The following is a 16,333-nucleotide window of genomic DNA, read 5'->3' on the forward strand; positions in this document are numbered from 1 at the left end:
GTACTATTATTGTCCATGCAGAATCATTGTTGTGGGGTCCCATCATCTTTTTGGAGACTTCAAAGTCACTGTTAGGCATGGTCATTATTTCATACAGAAAACTGATAGAGACTCCGACACAAAAAAACATGTACAGGCAGCTAGATAAAGCCTTTTTTCTAGAATTAATTAGTACTCTATATGTCAATTAATATCATGACAAAAGTTAATATATATAAATATTATAAATTTGGATATAAAATTCATACCTTAAGAAAAGTTTAAAGAATCAAAATAGAACCAAAGACTTATGAGATTAGTGGCAATAGAATAGTCCCTTACTTTTGGTTTTCTTCTGTCCCGTATCAGATGGCTCTTCTGACATGATACAGAGATTTTACATTTTCTTTTAACAAGCATGCTTGGGTTTAGTGAAGAGAGAGCCACTCTCCAACTCCAAAGCCTACTGTAATTTTTAATTGAACCAGGACAACATAAAGACCGTTTGTGTTATATGTCTGTAGAGAAGAGCATAAACAAACATTTAGGAAGACTTACAAAATTTTATATGTGATATACCAATAAAGCAATTTACTTTTTTTCTTGGGAGTTTTTTTCTGGATGATGTGGTGATATTTTATTTGTATGTTAATAAATAAAGTTTGCCTGGAGATCAGAGGTCATAGCCATAAACAGAAGTCAGGTGGTGGTAGCACATGCCCTTAATCTGATCATATGACAGGCAGAGTCTCTGTGTGGTCAAGGACACAGCCAAGCATGGTGACACACACCTTTAATCCCAGTACCAACCATAGAGACCTGGAGGTCTGTATAGACAGGCAGTGACAAAGAAGTGATGTGGCTGGGCTTAAGCCAATGAGAAGACAGAACAGGAAGGCAATAAAGGCACAGGTTAGACAGGAAGAAGCTCTCTCTTGGGAAGCTATGGTGAGGTAGTAAGCTAAGGTTAGTTGGTGGCTATTGCTCTGATCTCTACAGCTTATACCTCTGTATTAGGCTCTGTGTTTCCTATTTAATAAGACTGTTTAGAAATTCGTCTACAATTGGCACCAACATGGCAAGAATTCTTTAAAAAAACATTGGTGGCCTTATAGGCCAGGGGTTACAGGCCCTGGCTCAGCCAGAGCTTACAGGCCCCCAAGCCTGGATGGAGCTACAAGCAATCCTGGTGCAAGAGCTGGCTTTTTGGATCCCATTACCTATGGTGGGACACCTTGTATAGCCTTTATGCATGAGGTAGGGGTTTGGACCTGCCCCAACTGAATGTCACAGGCTTTGCTGACTCCCCATGGGAGGCCTTGCCTTTTCAGAGGAGGAGGTGGGAGTGGATTGGGGGGGGGAGGCAAGGGGAAGTGGGAGGAGATCTGAGAGGGGTCCTGTGGTTGGTATGAAAAATGAATAAAAAATTCTTAATAAAGAAAAAATGAATATACTATTAAAAAGAAAAGCTAAAATCAAAAAACAAAGTAATAAACAAATAATGACAAATGTTGAATTAAATGTAGTGAAAAGGAAACAGTTATTCACTGCTGGAGGGAGTACAAACTAGGGCAACCACTACAGAGGTCATCGTGCATGTTCCTGAAAAAGCTAAAAATGTATCTACAATGTGATCCAGCTCTTGGGCATATACTCAAAGGATTTTATATCCTAGTAGAGAAGTACTTGTTCATCTGTGTTCATTGCTGCTGTACTCATAATATCCAGGAAACTGAAACATTCTAGATGTCCATAAAATATATATACAAAGGAATACTGTTCAGCTACTAAGAAAAAAATATGTGAGACTCACAGGTAAATGGACAGAGCTGGAAGCAATCATTCTAAATGAGGAAATCAGAGCCAGAAAAACAAATGTTACATGTTTTCTTCATTTGTGAATGTCAGTTTTCAGACTGTAGGTATGTAGTTTCTTTAAATACCTATAGACTTCTGAAAATAAGTAATGGGTCTGTAGGGGGCTTCATGGGAGGGGAGATAGAACCCAGAAGTATAATGGGATAAATAAATAAATAAATAGATAGATAAATAAGAATGGTTAAATAGAATGGGGAATAGAAGACCAGAGTAGAAGAAGGACTATAGAGCAAATTATCTAAAACTAAAGACCTTATGAAAAGTCATATGTAACCTACTACCGTATACACTTTCTTTTCTTTTTTTTTTTTTTAATTTTCCAGAGCTGAGGACTGAACCCAGGACCTTGTGCTTGCTAGGCAAGCGCTCTACCACTGAGCTAAATCCCCAGCCCTACACTTTCTAAAATGTACACAAATGTGTGTGTGTGTGTGTCTGTATGTGTGTGTCTGTGTGTGAGAAAGAAAGAGGAGGAGAGTGAAAGACAAAGAGAGAGACAAAAGGAGTTATCCTATAACAGGGCAACAATGTCACTACTAGACAAACAAGCTAACAAATAAAAATCCTAGAGCCAAGAATGGGTTACCTCCTTTGCAATTATGGGTTGTCTCTTTTGCAGTTGTTGGCCAGTGAGGTGCCAAATACCCACCCTCACATATCACAGGCTATTTTTCTGTGCTCTTGGCTACCTCCAGAACTTCATGGTAAAATTCTCTTCCTAAAACACTGTGTAATTGAGTCACAAAAAAAAAGAAATGTTTTGTGACTCATGTAGAAGCTGATAGTGACATGGCCAACATTCATAGTGCTATAGAATGCTTGTATTGGATGTTACATGGAAATATTTTAAAAACCTGTATTCCATTCATCTGTAAAATAAATGGATGAATTTTTTATTCAGCCAAATCACCAAAGTCAAACCAAGAAGAAGTCAACAACTTGAACACACTCAGGGCAAATGATATTGAAACAGTAATACAAAGCCTTCCAGGTATTTAAAAATGCTTAGACAAGATGGATTCAGAGCAGAATTCTACTACATAGTCAAAGACTATCTATAGCCAGTCATTCTCAAACTATTCAAAGAAAATAGACACAGAAGGAGCAATTCCAAACTCCTAAGAAGTTGGTATCCCTCTCAAACCCAAACCAGGTAAAGATACAATACAGAAAGAAAATTACAGGCTAGTATCCCCAATGAATGTATGTTCAAAAATGGTCAATAAAATACTTTCAAACAGAATGCCAACACACATCAAAAAGATTATTGAACATGCCTCATTGGATTTAACCCTGTAATGGAAGGATGGTTCAACATATGAAAGTCAATAAATGTAATAAACCCATAAATATACTTACAGACAAAAAGCATATGATCATCCAAGTAGATGAAGTAAAACCCTCTGATGAAATTCAGTATGCATTTATGATGAATCCTAGAGAGCATAGCACTAGAGTAAGCCTATCTCAACACAATAAAAGGAATATATGAGAAATCTATAGCTACCAATATAATAAATGGAAAAAATCTTGAAGCAATCTATTGGAGTCATGAATGAGATAGAGATACCCAGTATCCCTACTCTTTTTCAGTAATGTACTCATTGTACTAGCTGAGCAATAAGGCAAGAGAAGGAAATTAAAAAGACACAAATATGGAAAGAAGTCAAACTGTCCCTATTTTCAGATGATATGATATTATACATTAGAAATCCCAAAATTCTACCACAAAACTTCTAGGAATGATGAAACTTCAGCAATGTAGCAGGATACAAAATAAACTTGCACAAATAGAGAGCTTTCCTAAATACCATCAAGAAACATACAGAGAAAGAGGTCATGACACACTCCCATTCACAATAGCCTCAAAGAAAATAAAATGTCTAGTACTAATTCTAACTGAGGAAGCAACAACTTCTACAATGAAAACTTTAAACCTCTATAGAAAGAGATAAAGACATTAAAAATGTAAATACAGAGTCCAGAGTGCTAGTCATTACACCAGGAGGCCACCATGAGAACATGGGCCACAAAATCAACTAAGCAAGGCTCACAGGGGCTCACAGAGACTGAAGCAACAGTCACAGAGCCTGCATGGGTCCCTGTTAGGTCTTCTGCAAAGATGTTGTTGTTCCTTAGCTTAGGGTTTTGGAAGGACTCCTGACAATGGGAGTGGGGTGTCTCTGACTTTTTCCTGCTCTTGGGACCCTTTCCTCCTACTGGGTTGCCCCATCCAGCCTTAATATAAGTCTTTGTGTCTACTCTTATTGCATCTTGTTATGCTGTGTTCAGTTGATGTCCCTGGGAGGTCTGCTCTTTTCTGAAGGAAAACAGAGGAGCAATGGCTCTAGGGGAGAGGGGAGATGGGGTGTGGGGAACTAGAAAGAATGGAGGGAGGAGAAGATATGGTCAGGACATATTGTATGAGAGAAGAATAAATAAAAAAGAAAATGGAAATACATCTGATGATCATGCATTAACGGAATTAATGTTTTGAAAATGAACATTCTATCAAAAGCTATATACAGATTCAGTGCAATCTCAATCAAAATCCCCATCTTATTTTTCACAGAAATAGCAAAACACTATCCTAAAATTCAAATTAAAGGGCAAAAGAACAAGGATAGGCAAAACAATCCTGAGCAAAAAGAACAGTGCTGGAGAGATTAGCATTCCACATCTTAAGAAATATTACAGAGTAGAGATAATAGAAACAACACAGAACTGCACTAAAACAGACACAGAGGCCAGTGAAACAAAACTGAAGATCTAAACAGAAACACATGTAACTTCACTAACTTGATATTTTACAAAGATGCCAAAAATATACCCTGTGGAGGGAACATTTTCAAAAAATGATGCTAGGAAAACTAACTTTCCACATGAAGAATGAAATGTGACCTATATCAATTACCTTGCAAAACTAATTTCTAATCGATAGAAGATGTAAATGTAAAACCTTAAACATTAAAATTGCTAGAAGAAAGCATAGGCCATATCCACGTGATAAAGGTGTAGGGAAGGACTTTCTGAATAGGATTCCATTTGTCCAAAGAAATAGAGCCAAGAATTGAGAAGTGGGACTTCATAAAACTAAAAAGTTTCTGCACAGTCTAAGAAAATTGTGAAGAAGTCCATGTACCTGGAGAGAGTCTTTGAAAACTATACATTTGACAAAGGATTAATATCCAAAATATACAGAGAACTCAAAAAACAAAGAGTGAAAAATACAAATGATCTGTTCAAAAAATGGTCCTGGACCTGAAAAGAGAGAGAGGGTGATCTCCAAAATACATAAAGAACTATAGAAACTAGACATCAAAATAACAAACAATCCAATTAAAAATGGGCCATAGAGCTAAACAGATAATTCTCAACAGATGAAACTCAAATGGCTGAAAGACATTAAAAGAATTCCTCAACATCCTTAGTCATAAGGGAAATGAAAATACCTGTCAGAATGGCTAGGATAAAAAAATGATGGCAGCTTATGTTGGAGAGGATGTGGAGCCAGGGGAAACACTCCTCCACTGTTGGTGGGAGCGCAAACTTGTATAGCCACTTTGGAAATCATCCAAGTGACTTCTCAGAAAATTGTGAATCAATCTACCTCAAGACCCAATGATACAACTCTTAGGCATATACTCAAGGAATGCCCAATTATACTACAAGGACACTTGCTCAACTATGTTCATAGCAGCAATATTCATAATAGCCAGAACCTAGAAACAACCTAGATGCTCCTCAACTGAAGAATGGCTAAAGAAAATGTGATACATATGCACAATGGAGTATTACTCACCTGTAAAAAAAAAATAATGACATCATGAAATTTGCAGGGAAATGAATGGAACTAGAAAATATCATCCTGAGTGAGGTAACCCAGACTCAGAAAGACAAACCCGGTATGTACTCACTCACAAGTAGGTACTAGATGTAAAGCAAAGGGTAACCACACTACAACCCAGAGTTCTAGAGAAGCTAGGTAACAAGAAGGACCCTGAGAGGGACACATGGATTGCCTTGAAAAAGGTAAATAGATGAGCTCTCCATGAGTGAACAGGGAGCAAGTGGAGCAATAGATAGGAGGGGGTGGGGAATGAGAACATGAGGGAGCAAGATAGTCAAGCTGGGGGCAAATGGAGTAGGGGAGCAATGAAAGAGGTATTTTTATAGAGGGAGACATTATGAGGTTAGGGAAAAACCTGGTGCTATGGAAATTCCCAGAAATCCACAAGGATGACCAAGCCTATACGATTAGCAATATTGGAGAGGGTACCTGAACTGGCCTACCCCAGGAATCAGATTGGTGAATACTCTAACTGTCATCATAGAGCTTTCATCCAGTAACTGATGGAAGCAGATGCAGAGATCCACAGTAAAACACCAACCTGAGCTCTGGGAGTCCACTCAAAGAGAGGGAAGAGGGATTATATGAGCAAAGGGGGCCAAGATCATGATGGGAAAATCTAACGTGACAACTGAACCAAGCTTGTAGGAACTCAACTTTAGACCGATAGCTGTGGAACATGCATGGAAATGGACTAAGCCCCCTACATAAGGGAGATAGTTGTGCAGCTTGGAATATTTGAGGGGCCCATGGCAGGGGGATCAGGATTTATCCTTGGTGCATGAGCTGGCTTTTTGGAGCCCATTAACTATGGTGGGATGCATTACTCAACCTAGATGCAGAGGGGAGATGCTTGGTCCTGCCTCAACTGAATGTCCCAGGCTTTGCTGACTCCCCATGAGAGCCCTTGCCCTTTTGGAGGAAGGGATAAGTGGTTGGGTCAGGGGTTTGGGGGGGAGGCTAGAGGGGAGTGAAAGGAGGGATAAGTAGGGGATCTGTGATTGGTATGTAAAATGAATAAAAAAAATTCTTAAATTAAAAATAAGCAATAGATATGCCAAAGTGAATGATGGAAAGCCAAGAGCCATCAACTCAAAGAACTAGAGGCTACAAAGGAATGCTGAAATTGGGAAAAATATTCTTCCCCAGGGAAAAGTACACAGTTTCGTTTTCCAATACCAAGTGGACAGTCTTGGAAACAAACATTCAATAACATTATACAAACTGAGATGGTTATATTTAGGAATATATTTATATACATGTACATACATGCATGTAATGACAAATTGTGAAAAAATGGTCATGAATTTGAAGAGTGGAAAGGGTATATGGAAGGCTTTGGAGGGAAGAAAGGGAAGGGGAAAATGTTGTAATTATAATTTCAAAAAAATACAGAAAGTAGGTACGATGAGTGTGGTAAGAACACATCAAATATATTCACAAAACTGTCAAAGAATAAATTTAATTATTAAAACAAATTTATGTGCAAATTTCTAAATCAGATAGAATAAGGAATTGTTTTCATCCATGACATTGTGGAAAATAAATCATTAACTAAATCTCTAAAGATTGTTCAAGAAATATAACAAAGAGAGGTTATGTCAAAAATCTCTCATAGAAATTGTTTCCCTGGGAACATCCTTGAAAAACTTAAGATAAAATGAAATACTTTTTGTACTTTGTACTTACAAAAAATAAGTCCAACTTTCCCAGTCAATACAAATACAGACACAAAAGTGTTTGAAAATTACTCCTTATAATCTTATTTGTGTATCAAGGGAGCTAAAGTAATTAGACCCTGGAAAGATAATAGAACAAGTTTTTTTTTTAATGAGGAGCTCTGGTAATTCAACCATTAAGATGCTAGAAACTTTAAATATAGTCCTGTTGCTCTTCACCTATAATTATACAAAAGCAGACTCTGGGGTCAAAAAAAAAAACATATGAGATTCCAAACCACACACCATCAAGATGTGATAGACGTCGTTGTGTCCTGTTGAAGATACGTGGATTAAAGAAATAGGAAGCAAAAGTGAGTGCTGGGCTTTCCCTCTAGAAGAACAATGTGCCAGAATCACTTGGGCTCTGAAGGTGAAGACCTTTAGTAGTTTCACTAATTAGGAGGCCTGCACTTTTCTGAAAAGAAGGGAGAAGGAGTAGAGGTGGGTAAGAGGGGAAGTTGAGGTTAGGGACTAGGGGGAGAGGAGGGAAGGAGATGAAACTGTAATTTGGCTGAGAATAATTAATTAGTTAATTAATAAAAAGGCAATTAAAATATTGAAAAAAGAAATTTTGTCATAAGCCAAAGACACAACAAAAATGGTATATGTGTGTGTGTGTGCGCGCGCTTGTGTGTTAACTAGAATTCCACATTGGACAGATTCCACATTTTAAAATGATATTGACAAATTATAGGCCATAAAAACAATTACTACCAAGTTCTGAACAACAATTCATAATATGGAATACCAAACGTATGTCACAGAAGCAAGTGTAGATAACTGCATCATGGCCTTGTTAATTTTTTTCAATTCTACTGTATACTGACTATTTATTGCTCCTAATAAAGAGGCCAGGTATTTGTATTTAAATCAGTTTAAGCAACTTTCCAAGGATCAGCAGGATAAGCAGGAGAACCAAAATTAGGTTTCAAAAAGTTTTAGTAAAGAATGCAATTTCTAAGACAATCACTATTCTGTTGTTAGGGGCTATCATACACAAAACAATTATCAAAAGTAATACATACCACAAACAATAATTAAGTATATCATTTAATGACCCCAATGCATTCAACAGCATTTAAGCCTCATGAAAATTAAAACAAGTATTTAGAAAAATAGTCAATATTTAGTTAAAACAAGTCTTCAACTCTGAGTTGAAGATTGAAAAGAGAGCAATTCTCAACCTATGGGTCATGACCCCTTTGGGGGTTCCATATCAGATAGTCTGCATATCAGATATGTACATTAAAATTCATATCAGTAGCAAAATTATATTTATGATTTAGCAATGAAGTAATTTTATGGTTGGAGGTCATCACAATATAAAGAACTGTATTAAAGGGTCATAGCATTAGGAAGATTGAGAACCACAGGAATATGAATAAATTCATATTTTATTACTATTTTAGACCTATTAAAACTGAGGAAGTATGGGTATTTTAAAAATATTAATGAAATATATTTTAATGTTATACAATAATTATAATAAAAAGTAAACAAGCTTATGGACACAAGTTAAGAAGGAATTCATAAAGGTTTTTCAATGAAAAACCAAAAGAGATTTCTCCTACATTTAAAAAAAGATTATTATGAGCATTTAATAATTAAATGAATTAAGTCTTGGAAAAAGTGAGTGGAAGGGAACCACAGGAGTTAAAAACATCTGTAGAAGTATGAACTGATTTCTTCCTGGGGTCCACCTGGATGTTTGCTGAACTTTTGCTTCTTTATAAAGGAAAGAAGCCTCTGGCATGGAAGGAGAAAACCACACAGAAGTACTACAATTCCTCCTGCTTGGGCTCTCTGATGATCCACAAGTGCAGCTCCCCCTCTTTGGAATGTTCTTATCCATGTATCTGGTCACAGTGCTTGGGAACCTGCTCATCATCCTGGCTGCCAGCTCTGATTCTCACCTCCACACCCCCATGTATTTCTTCCTCTCCAACCTGTCTTTTGTGGATATCTGTTTTACCTCTACTACTGTCCCAAAGATGCTGGTGAACATTCAGGCACAGAGCAAAGACATCTCTTATTTACAGTGTCTCATTCAGGCATATTTCTTTATGGTTTTTGCTGGAATGGATAACCTCCTTATAAGTATAATGGCATTTGACCGCTTTGTGGCCATTTGTCACCCCCTGAATTACACAACCATTATGAACTCTCAATTCATCAGCCTCCTAGTTCTGATTTCATGGATAATAGTTTTAGCAGTCTCCCTGGTTCATGTTCTACTAATAAAGCGATTAACCTTCTCCAGAATCACTGAAATACCTCATTTCTTCTGTGAGATAACTCAGATCCTTAAGGTAGCCAGCTCTGATACTTTCATCAATAATATCACTGTGTATGTGGCTACTGGCTTACTAGGTGTGTTTCCAGCCTCTGGCATCCTCTTTTCTTACTTTCAGATTGTCTCCTCTTTGTTGAAAATGTCCTCCATTGCAAGCAAATTTAAAGCCTTTTCCACCTGTGGATCTCACCTCTGTGTGGTCTGCTTGTTCTATGGAACAACCCTTGGTGTTTACCTCAGTTCTGCTGTGACCCACTCTTCCCATGGTAGCACTGTAGCCTCAGTGATGTACACTGTGGTCACCCCCATGCTCAACCCCTTCATCTACAGTCTGAGAAACAAGGATGTGAAGGGGGCTCTAGGAAGACTAATCAAAGCAGGCTCTCCTTGATGGATCAATGGCCAAATAACTAAGGGTATATTATAGCTACTTAGATAAATGCTATAAATTTCAATATCATACTCATCTATGAAATGTTGCCTATGTGATTTTCAGTTCAAAGAGAGTGATCAGTTTGTGTATGTTTATATATAATCCCCTTATGTCACTCCTATAGACATTTCTCATGAAATAGTAAGACATAAATATTTGCATTTTTGTCAATTTTATTGAGTTTCCTTGTTTCTGAGATTCAAATATACTTAAAACATTTCCACATTCTTTACGTTTCGTCCAAACTTTCCTATATATTCCTTCTTGTTCTCTTTCAGTTTTAAAGACTCTTTCCCATTAATTGTTGTTACACACACACACACACACACACACACATATATATATAATATATATATATATATTTCCTAAATATATAAATAAAGTCTGCTTGTTCACATAATGGTACTTGCATATGTATATACATATTTAAAGGGCTGACAATTTGGCATTGGGTAACCAATTGATGACTTACTCCCTAGGGAAGACTATTCCTCATTATCTCAGCATTATTGAGTTGCCTGAAGTTCTTTGTGTAGGATTGAGGCCTTCTTTGCCTACGCCCACCATCCTTAGTATATCTATTGGTGCAGTATTTGTTCTGCTCATGTTTAGGCAGTCATATTGGTGAGACTTTATGGGTGCAGATTTTGATATTCCCAGGAGACTCAATCTCACAGCAAACTTCCTATTCCTCTGATGCATAAAATCTTCCACCCCATCTCCTTCACTGATTCCTTAGGAACCTTAGGTTCGAGAGATTTATTGTTGACATGTCTACTGGGAATGGGCTCCATAACTCTACATGTTGATTGGTTGTGGTTTTGTGTAATGGTTTACATCTTTTACAAGGACAACTGCCTTGATGAGGAGTGGGGCCTATGCTTAACTGTGCACAAAGAGACAAATATTTAAAATGTAGTTAGGGATTGTACTGGATTAGTCAAGTGGTGGTTGTAGGTTCTTCCCATATTATAACTTCACCAGCACTGGGTAGTTGGTTTCTAGTACCAGAAGTGATTCTCATCTAGTTCAACCAATATTAAGACAAATTAGAGAGATGTTCTTATGCATGCCACCTCTGAGACTTTAGGGTTATCACAAAATGCTATTTATTGTTGTGAATAATGGGAGTTATAGCTTTGTAGGACTGTTGTTTGATTCTCTCTCTTTTTTTGAATCTTGTATGGAATCTCTTTGTACCACTTAGGTAGTGTACAGGGAAAAGGTTTTCATGTCAGTTCCAGTTCAGGGGCCTTTGGTTTCTGTGTCTGAAGTGTATGGTCTCTTCAGCAATAGGGACTCATCTTCTACCTCTGGGGGTAGCAACTAAGGTCAATAGTAATAGCCTATGATGTTTGGGCAGTGTATTGAACAACCCTAACCAAAACTAAAAGGACAGGTTCTCATGCCTGCGTAAGAGAATGTGATAGGTGGTCTGTGGCTCTTGATGGGAGCATTGGCATCTTGGATGAGAAAATTTTGTTTAACCTATATATGTATATTTATATAGGGACTTATTGTGATGTAAGTATTTTAGTTAGAAGGTGAATACTATGACTCCTTATGACTTTTCAGACATCCTTACAGCTACTTTAATGATCCTCCCTTCCCCTTCTGTAATTATCTCCCTCTTCCTCTCACAAAGAGAGCCCCTTTGACCATGAAGAGCCTGCAATTCCCCTTCCATTGCTAACCCATACCCATCTTAAGGTCCCCTTTTAATTTTAGGATTCTGGAGATACTCTAGGTTATGTACACACATCTGATAATTAACAGATAGAGCATCAGATGAGAAAAACCCAGACAATGGTCTTTAAATACCTGGGTTACCTCATCCAATATGATCTTTAATTGTCCCTTTCATTTAACCATATATTTCATGATTTTATTTTCCATTACATCTGAATAGTTTTCCATAATGAATATGTATCACATTTTCATTATACTTTCACCAGTCAAAAAGTATCTGGCTTTGTTGCATTCCCTAGCTATCAAGAATAGAACAACAATAAACTTGCCTGAGCAAGTATTGGTACATAGGATGTCAAGTTGGGCATATACAAAGGAGTGGTATAGCTTGGTTATTTGATACATTTATTTTTAACTCTTTGAGCATTCCCCACACTGATTTCCAGAGTTACTGAGCCAGTTAATAGTTACAGAATATTTCAGTGAAGGTTTCTTTTTCTCCCACAACCTTTCAGCATTTGTTGTCTATTATTTTTTGTAGTTGTTTTTTATTATCTTTGTCATTCTAAATGTAGCAAAATGACATCTCAAGGTGTTTGCATTCCCATTTCCTTAATTGCTAAGGGTGATGACTATTTCTTGAGCTATATCATATCCATTTGTGTATTCTCTAGAGAAATTTCTCTTCAGGTACCAGGCCTATTTTTTAATAGGTTATTTTGGTTTTTAAGGTTTTATTTTTAATTCTTCATATATTTTGGTTATAAATCCTCTCTCAGATTCATAACTGCAAATATTCTTTCCCATTCTGTGGGCTTCCTCTTCACTCAATTGACTCCATAAATATACAGAAGTCTTTTAATTTAATGAGTCCTGCTTGTCAATAATTGACTTAAGGCTTGGGCAAATAGATTTCTATTCAGAATGTCTTTTCTCACACCTATGTCTTGTAGGTTACTGCCTATGTTTTCTTCTAGAAGTTTCAGAATGTTACATTTAGGTCATCTATCCATTCAGAGTTCCTTCTTGTGTAAGGTGATAGATATGAGTTTAATTTCATCCTTCTGCTTGTGGACATCCAATCAAACACAGAATTCAAAGCTGAAGCAGTCCCATAACAAATGAGGAGACTGATATAGTAACAAATTACTTCTCAATTAAAAGAAATCCAGAGCAAGATGAATTCACAGTAGAATTCTATCAGACATTCAAAGAAGATCTACACCCATTCTAAAAAATTCTAAATCAGACACAGGAGGAACATCCCCAAACTCCTTCTATGACACCACATACACTCTAATATCAAAACCAGGTAAAGGCACAAAACAAAAAAAAAAAGAATATACAGACCAATATCCGGAATGAACATAAATTCAAAAACCCTCAATTTAAAAAAAAAAACACTGAGAACTGAAAGGTGGCTCAGAGTTTAAGGCCTTTGGCTGCTCTTCTGGACTGTCTGCCTGGGTTCAATTCTGAGCACTCACATAAGAGTTCACTAATGTCTGCAACTCAAGTTGCAGGGGTACAATACAAATTTCTGGCCTCTGTGTGCACCATGTGTGAACATGTTGTACAGATATACATACTATCCAAACACCCTTACATGTAAAAAAATAAAATAATAAAAACAAAAATTTGTAAAATGCTTGCAATCAAAAATACAGATGTACATAAAAGATTGCCCATTATGACTAAGTTGGCTTTACATAATTATGTAGGCATAATTCAACATAAGAAATTCAATAAATGCAATAAATCCACTTATGTATATTATCATAACAATAAATGCAGAAATGGTCTTTCACAAAATCTAATATTCGCTCATGATTAGTCCAAGAAAACAAAGAACCAGAATCAACAAACCTGAATATACTAGAAGCTATATATGAGAAACCCATTGCCAACATCATCCTATATGGAAAAAACTTGAAGCAATCTCACTGAAGTCAGGAACTAGACAAGACTGTACAATATCTGTACTTCTTTTCATTATTATGGTAGAAGCACTAGTTGAAGAAATGAGGAAAGAGAAGGAAATTTTTAAAAGATCATTAGAATAAATGGTGGCTGACTACTCAGACAACCATTCAATTTTAGTTGGAAAATGATTCAATACTATCTTAATCTCCTCATTTATTTTAAACTGTTTCAGCTGTTGCATTCCTGCTACAAACATGACAGTACCACATCCACTAAGGTTCAGGGATCAATTATGAAGAAATAACAGGAAAAAGTTTGTAAGGGATAGAAAACAGGGGAAGAGCTTTGAAATGCTATCTTAAGACCAACAGAGATGGCACTAGATCTACACAATACTGGACTTGTGAACAAAATCACAGATCAAAGTGGTGCTCATAGGCCCTTCACCTCCATGATAAACTACTGACTACTGATGGATTCTGGTAGAGGGACAGTCACTAATTTCAGTTGTAAATACCAAAGACTAACTGAATGAGACTCTAATGAATATTTCCAAGTAGTGGCAGCATAGCTGATTCAAAGTAGTGGACACATAGCTTAAGTCAGTGGATTATAGAGCAAAGGGCATAAATGTCAAAAAGCAGCCTTTAGGAAGGAGAAGGGGATAAGGATGTGATATGAAAACAGAAAGGGGGAAGAGTCGGAGAAGGGGATAGGGCTGAAGGAGGGTACAACACAGAGTGAATCAAAACTAAGGACGATGAAGAAACCACATCTGAATTTGCTACTTCATAAGCCACTTCAAAAAGCAATTTTTAAAAGCATTTCAACAGAAGCACCCAATAACAATGTATAATGCAGATTCTGGAAGTCATGGATTATTAGATGAAAACATCAATGATAGTTGTGTGACGTGTTCATAGGAGTTCCTGGACAGGAAGACTATAGAGGCCAACAAATTTGATCAGGTAAGTCCATTATCCTTGGCTTCCCACCAGAATTAGACAGTCAGACACTATTGCTAAATGTACCTCAAAACATGGCTGCAGAACATGGACAAAATACACTGGAACTAATCTGGAAGCTTCTTCCTTGTTGGAAAGCATTCATACTGTAAAAGTTAATATGCAAGTTGCTGAGTGAGAAAAGTCAGAAATGGTCTTTCCTACTGCTGAACCTTGCATTCTCCAGTAATAACTTGCCAGGAAATATGTGCCTACTGATTAAATAGTGGAGTAAGTGTTATGCAAACAACCAAGTCATTTATGATTGAATCTGATTCCTACTCTTCATAAAAAAATTCAGGCCTCTAATTATGCACCTGGCCATAAGACCATGGTTATGGGGGTTGAGCAACTAAGGGTGAACCTATTACATTTTCTTTTTAGTGTAACTATTTTTCCTTAGTATAACTTCAAACCAGATACGGTGGTACTTCTAATAAGTATTCTTTTTGCAAGATATCATTGTCTTTACTTAGTCTTTTGTGCTTCCACATAAATTTTTAAAGATTTTTTTCAATTTCTGTGGAAAAAGGAACTGAAACTTAAATGAATTTCATGAAATCTGTAGATTGCTTTTGGTATACTGACCATTTTCTCAATATTACTCCTATGAATTCTTTAGCATCGAAGAATTTTTCAACTTCTACTTCCTTTTCAATTACTTTTAATTTTTCATTGTGTATGTTTTTCACTTCCTCTGTTTGGTTTGTTCAGAGGATTATATTTTAAAGATATATATATATATATATATATATATATATATATATATATATATGCAAGAAGATAGATAATAGGTAGATAGACAGATATACCGACAGAGGTGTGATAGATGATAGATAGATAGATAGATAGATAAGATAGATGATGCATAAATAGATGATATATAGATAGATGATGTAGAGATGATAGGTAAATAGCTAGATGATGGGGAAAAAGATAGATAGAGAGAAAAACTGATGATAGATGAGTAGATGATAGATTAATAGATGATAGATAGAAATGGATATTGTGTTTGGAGTGTGTGTGTATTTGTATGTGTGTGTGTGTGTGTGTGTGTGAGAGAGAGAGAGAGAGAGAGAGAGAGAGAGAGAGAGAGAGAGAGAGAGAGATTGAAGGCACCACATGTATACATGAATTCAGGTACCAGCACAGACCCGGAAGTGTGCAACTGCTCTTTGAGATGGTTGTGAACCACCAAACATGGGTGTTAGTAACTGAAATCAGATCCCCTGGAAGAGAAGGCAGTGCTCTTAATAGTTCAACCATTTCACCTGTCCCATTCCCAGATATTTTTGTTCATGTATTTTTATGATTGATTTTTATCTCTGACATATAGAATATGTTTTTTTTTTCTTTTGATATGTTCAAAAGTATTTTTCAGACTTCGGTGAATGAATTGTTGCCTGTATTTCATTCTTGATACACCTCATTATTGAAGGAAGTATACAGATTTTTGAAAGCTAATTTTGCTTTTGAAGCTCTGGTGAATGTTTTTGAATGGAAGGAGTTTAGGAGGAGAGACTTCAGAATAGTCAATTCATCAAAAAGTAAGGAGACTGCAAC

The 16,333-nt window shown here is 36.6% G+C and overlaps 1 protein-coding gene across 1 annotated transcript; it reads left to right on the plus strand.

Annotated features, from left to right (window-relative positions):
- Positions 1-9,161: 9,161 nt before the first annotated feature.
- LOC128103144 (olfactory receptor 7D4-like) lies at positions 9,162-10,112 on the plus strand. The gene has a single exon (XM_052727232.1). The coding sequence runs from the start codon at positions 9,180-9,182 to the stop codon at positions 10,110-10,112; it is 933 nt and encodes a 310-aa protein (XP_052583192.1). The 5' UTR covers positions 9,162-9,179.
- Positions 10,113-16,333: the final 6,221 nt, after the last annotated feature.

Source organism: Peromyscus californicus, unplaced genomic scaffold (genome assembly GCF_007827085.1).
Source record: "Peromyscus californicus insignis strain IS unplaced genomic scaffold, ASM782708v3 Scaffold_11__1_contigs__length_118956290, whole genome shotgun sequence".
Lineage (NCBI taxonomy): Eukaryota > Metazoa > Chordata > Mammalia > Rodentia > Cricetidae > Peromyscus > Peromyscus californicus.

Coding starts and splice junctions, on each gene's coding strand:
- LOC128103144 (XM_052727232.1), top strand. CDS start 9,180: ATGGAAGGAGAAAACCACACAGAAGTACTACAATTCCTCCTGCTTGGG.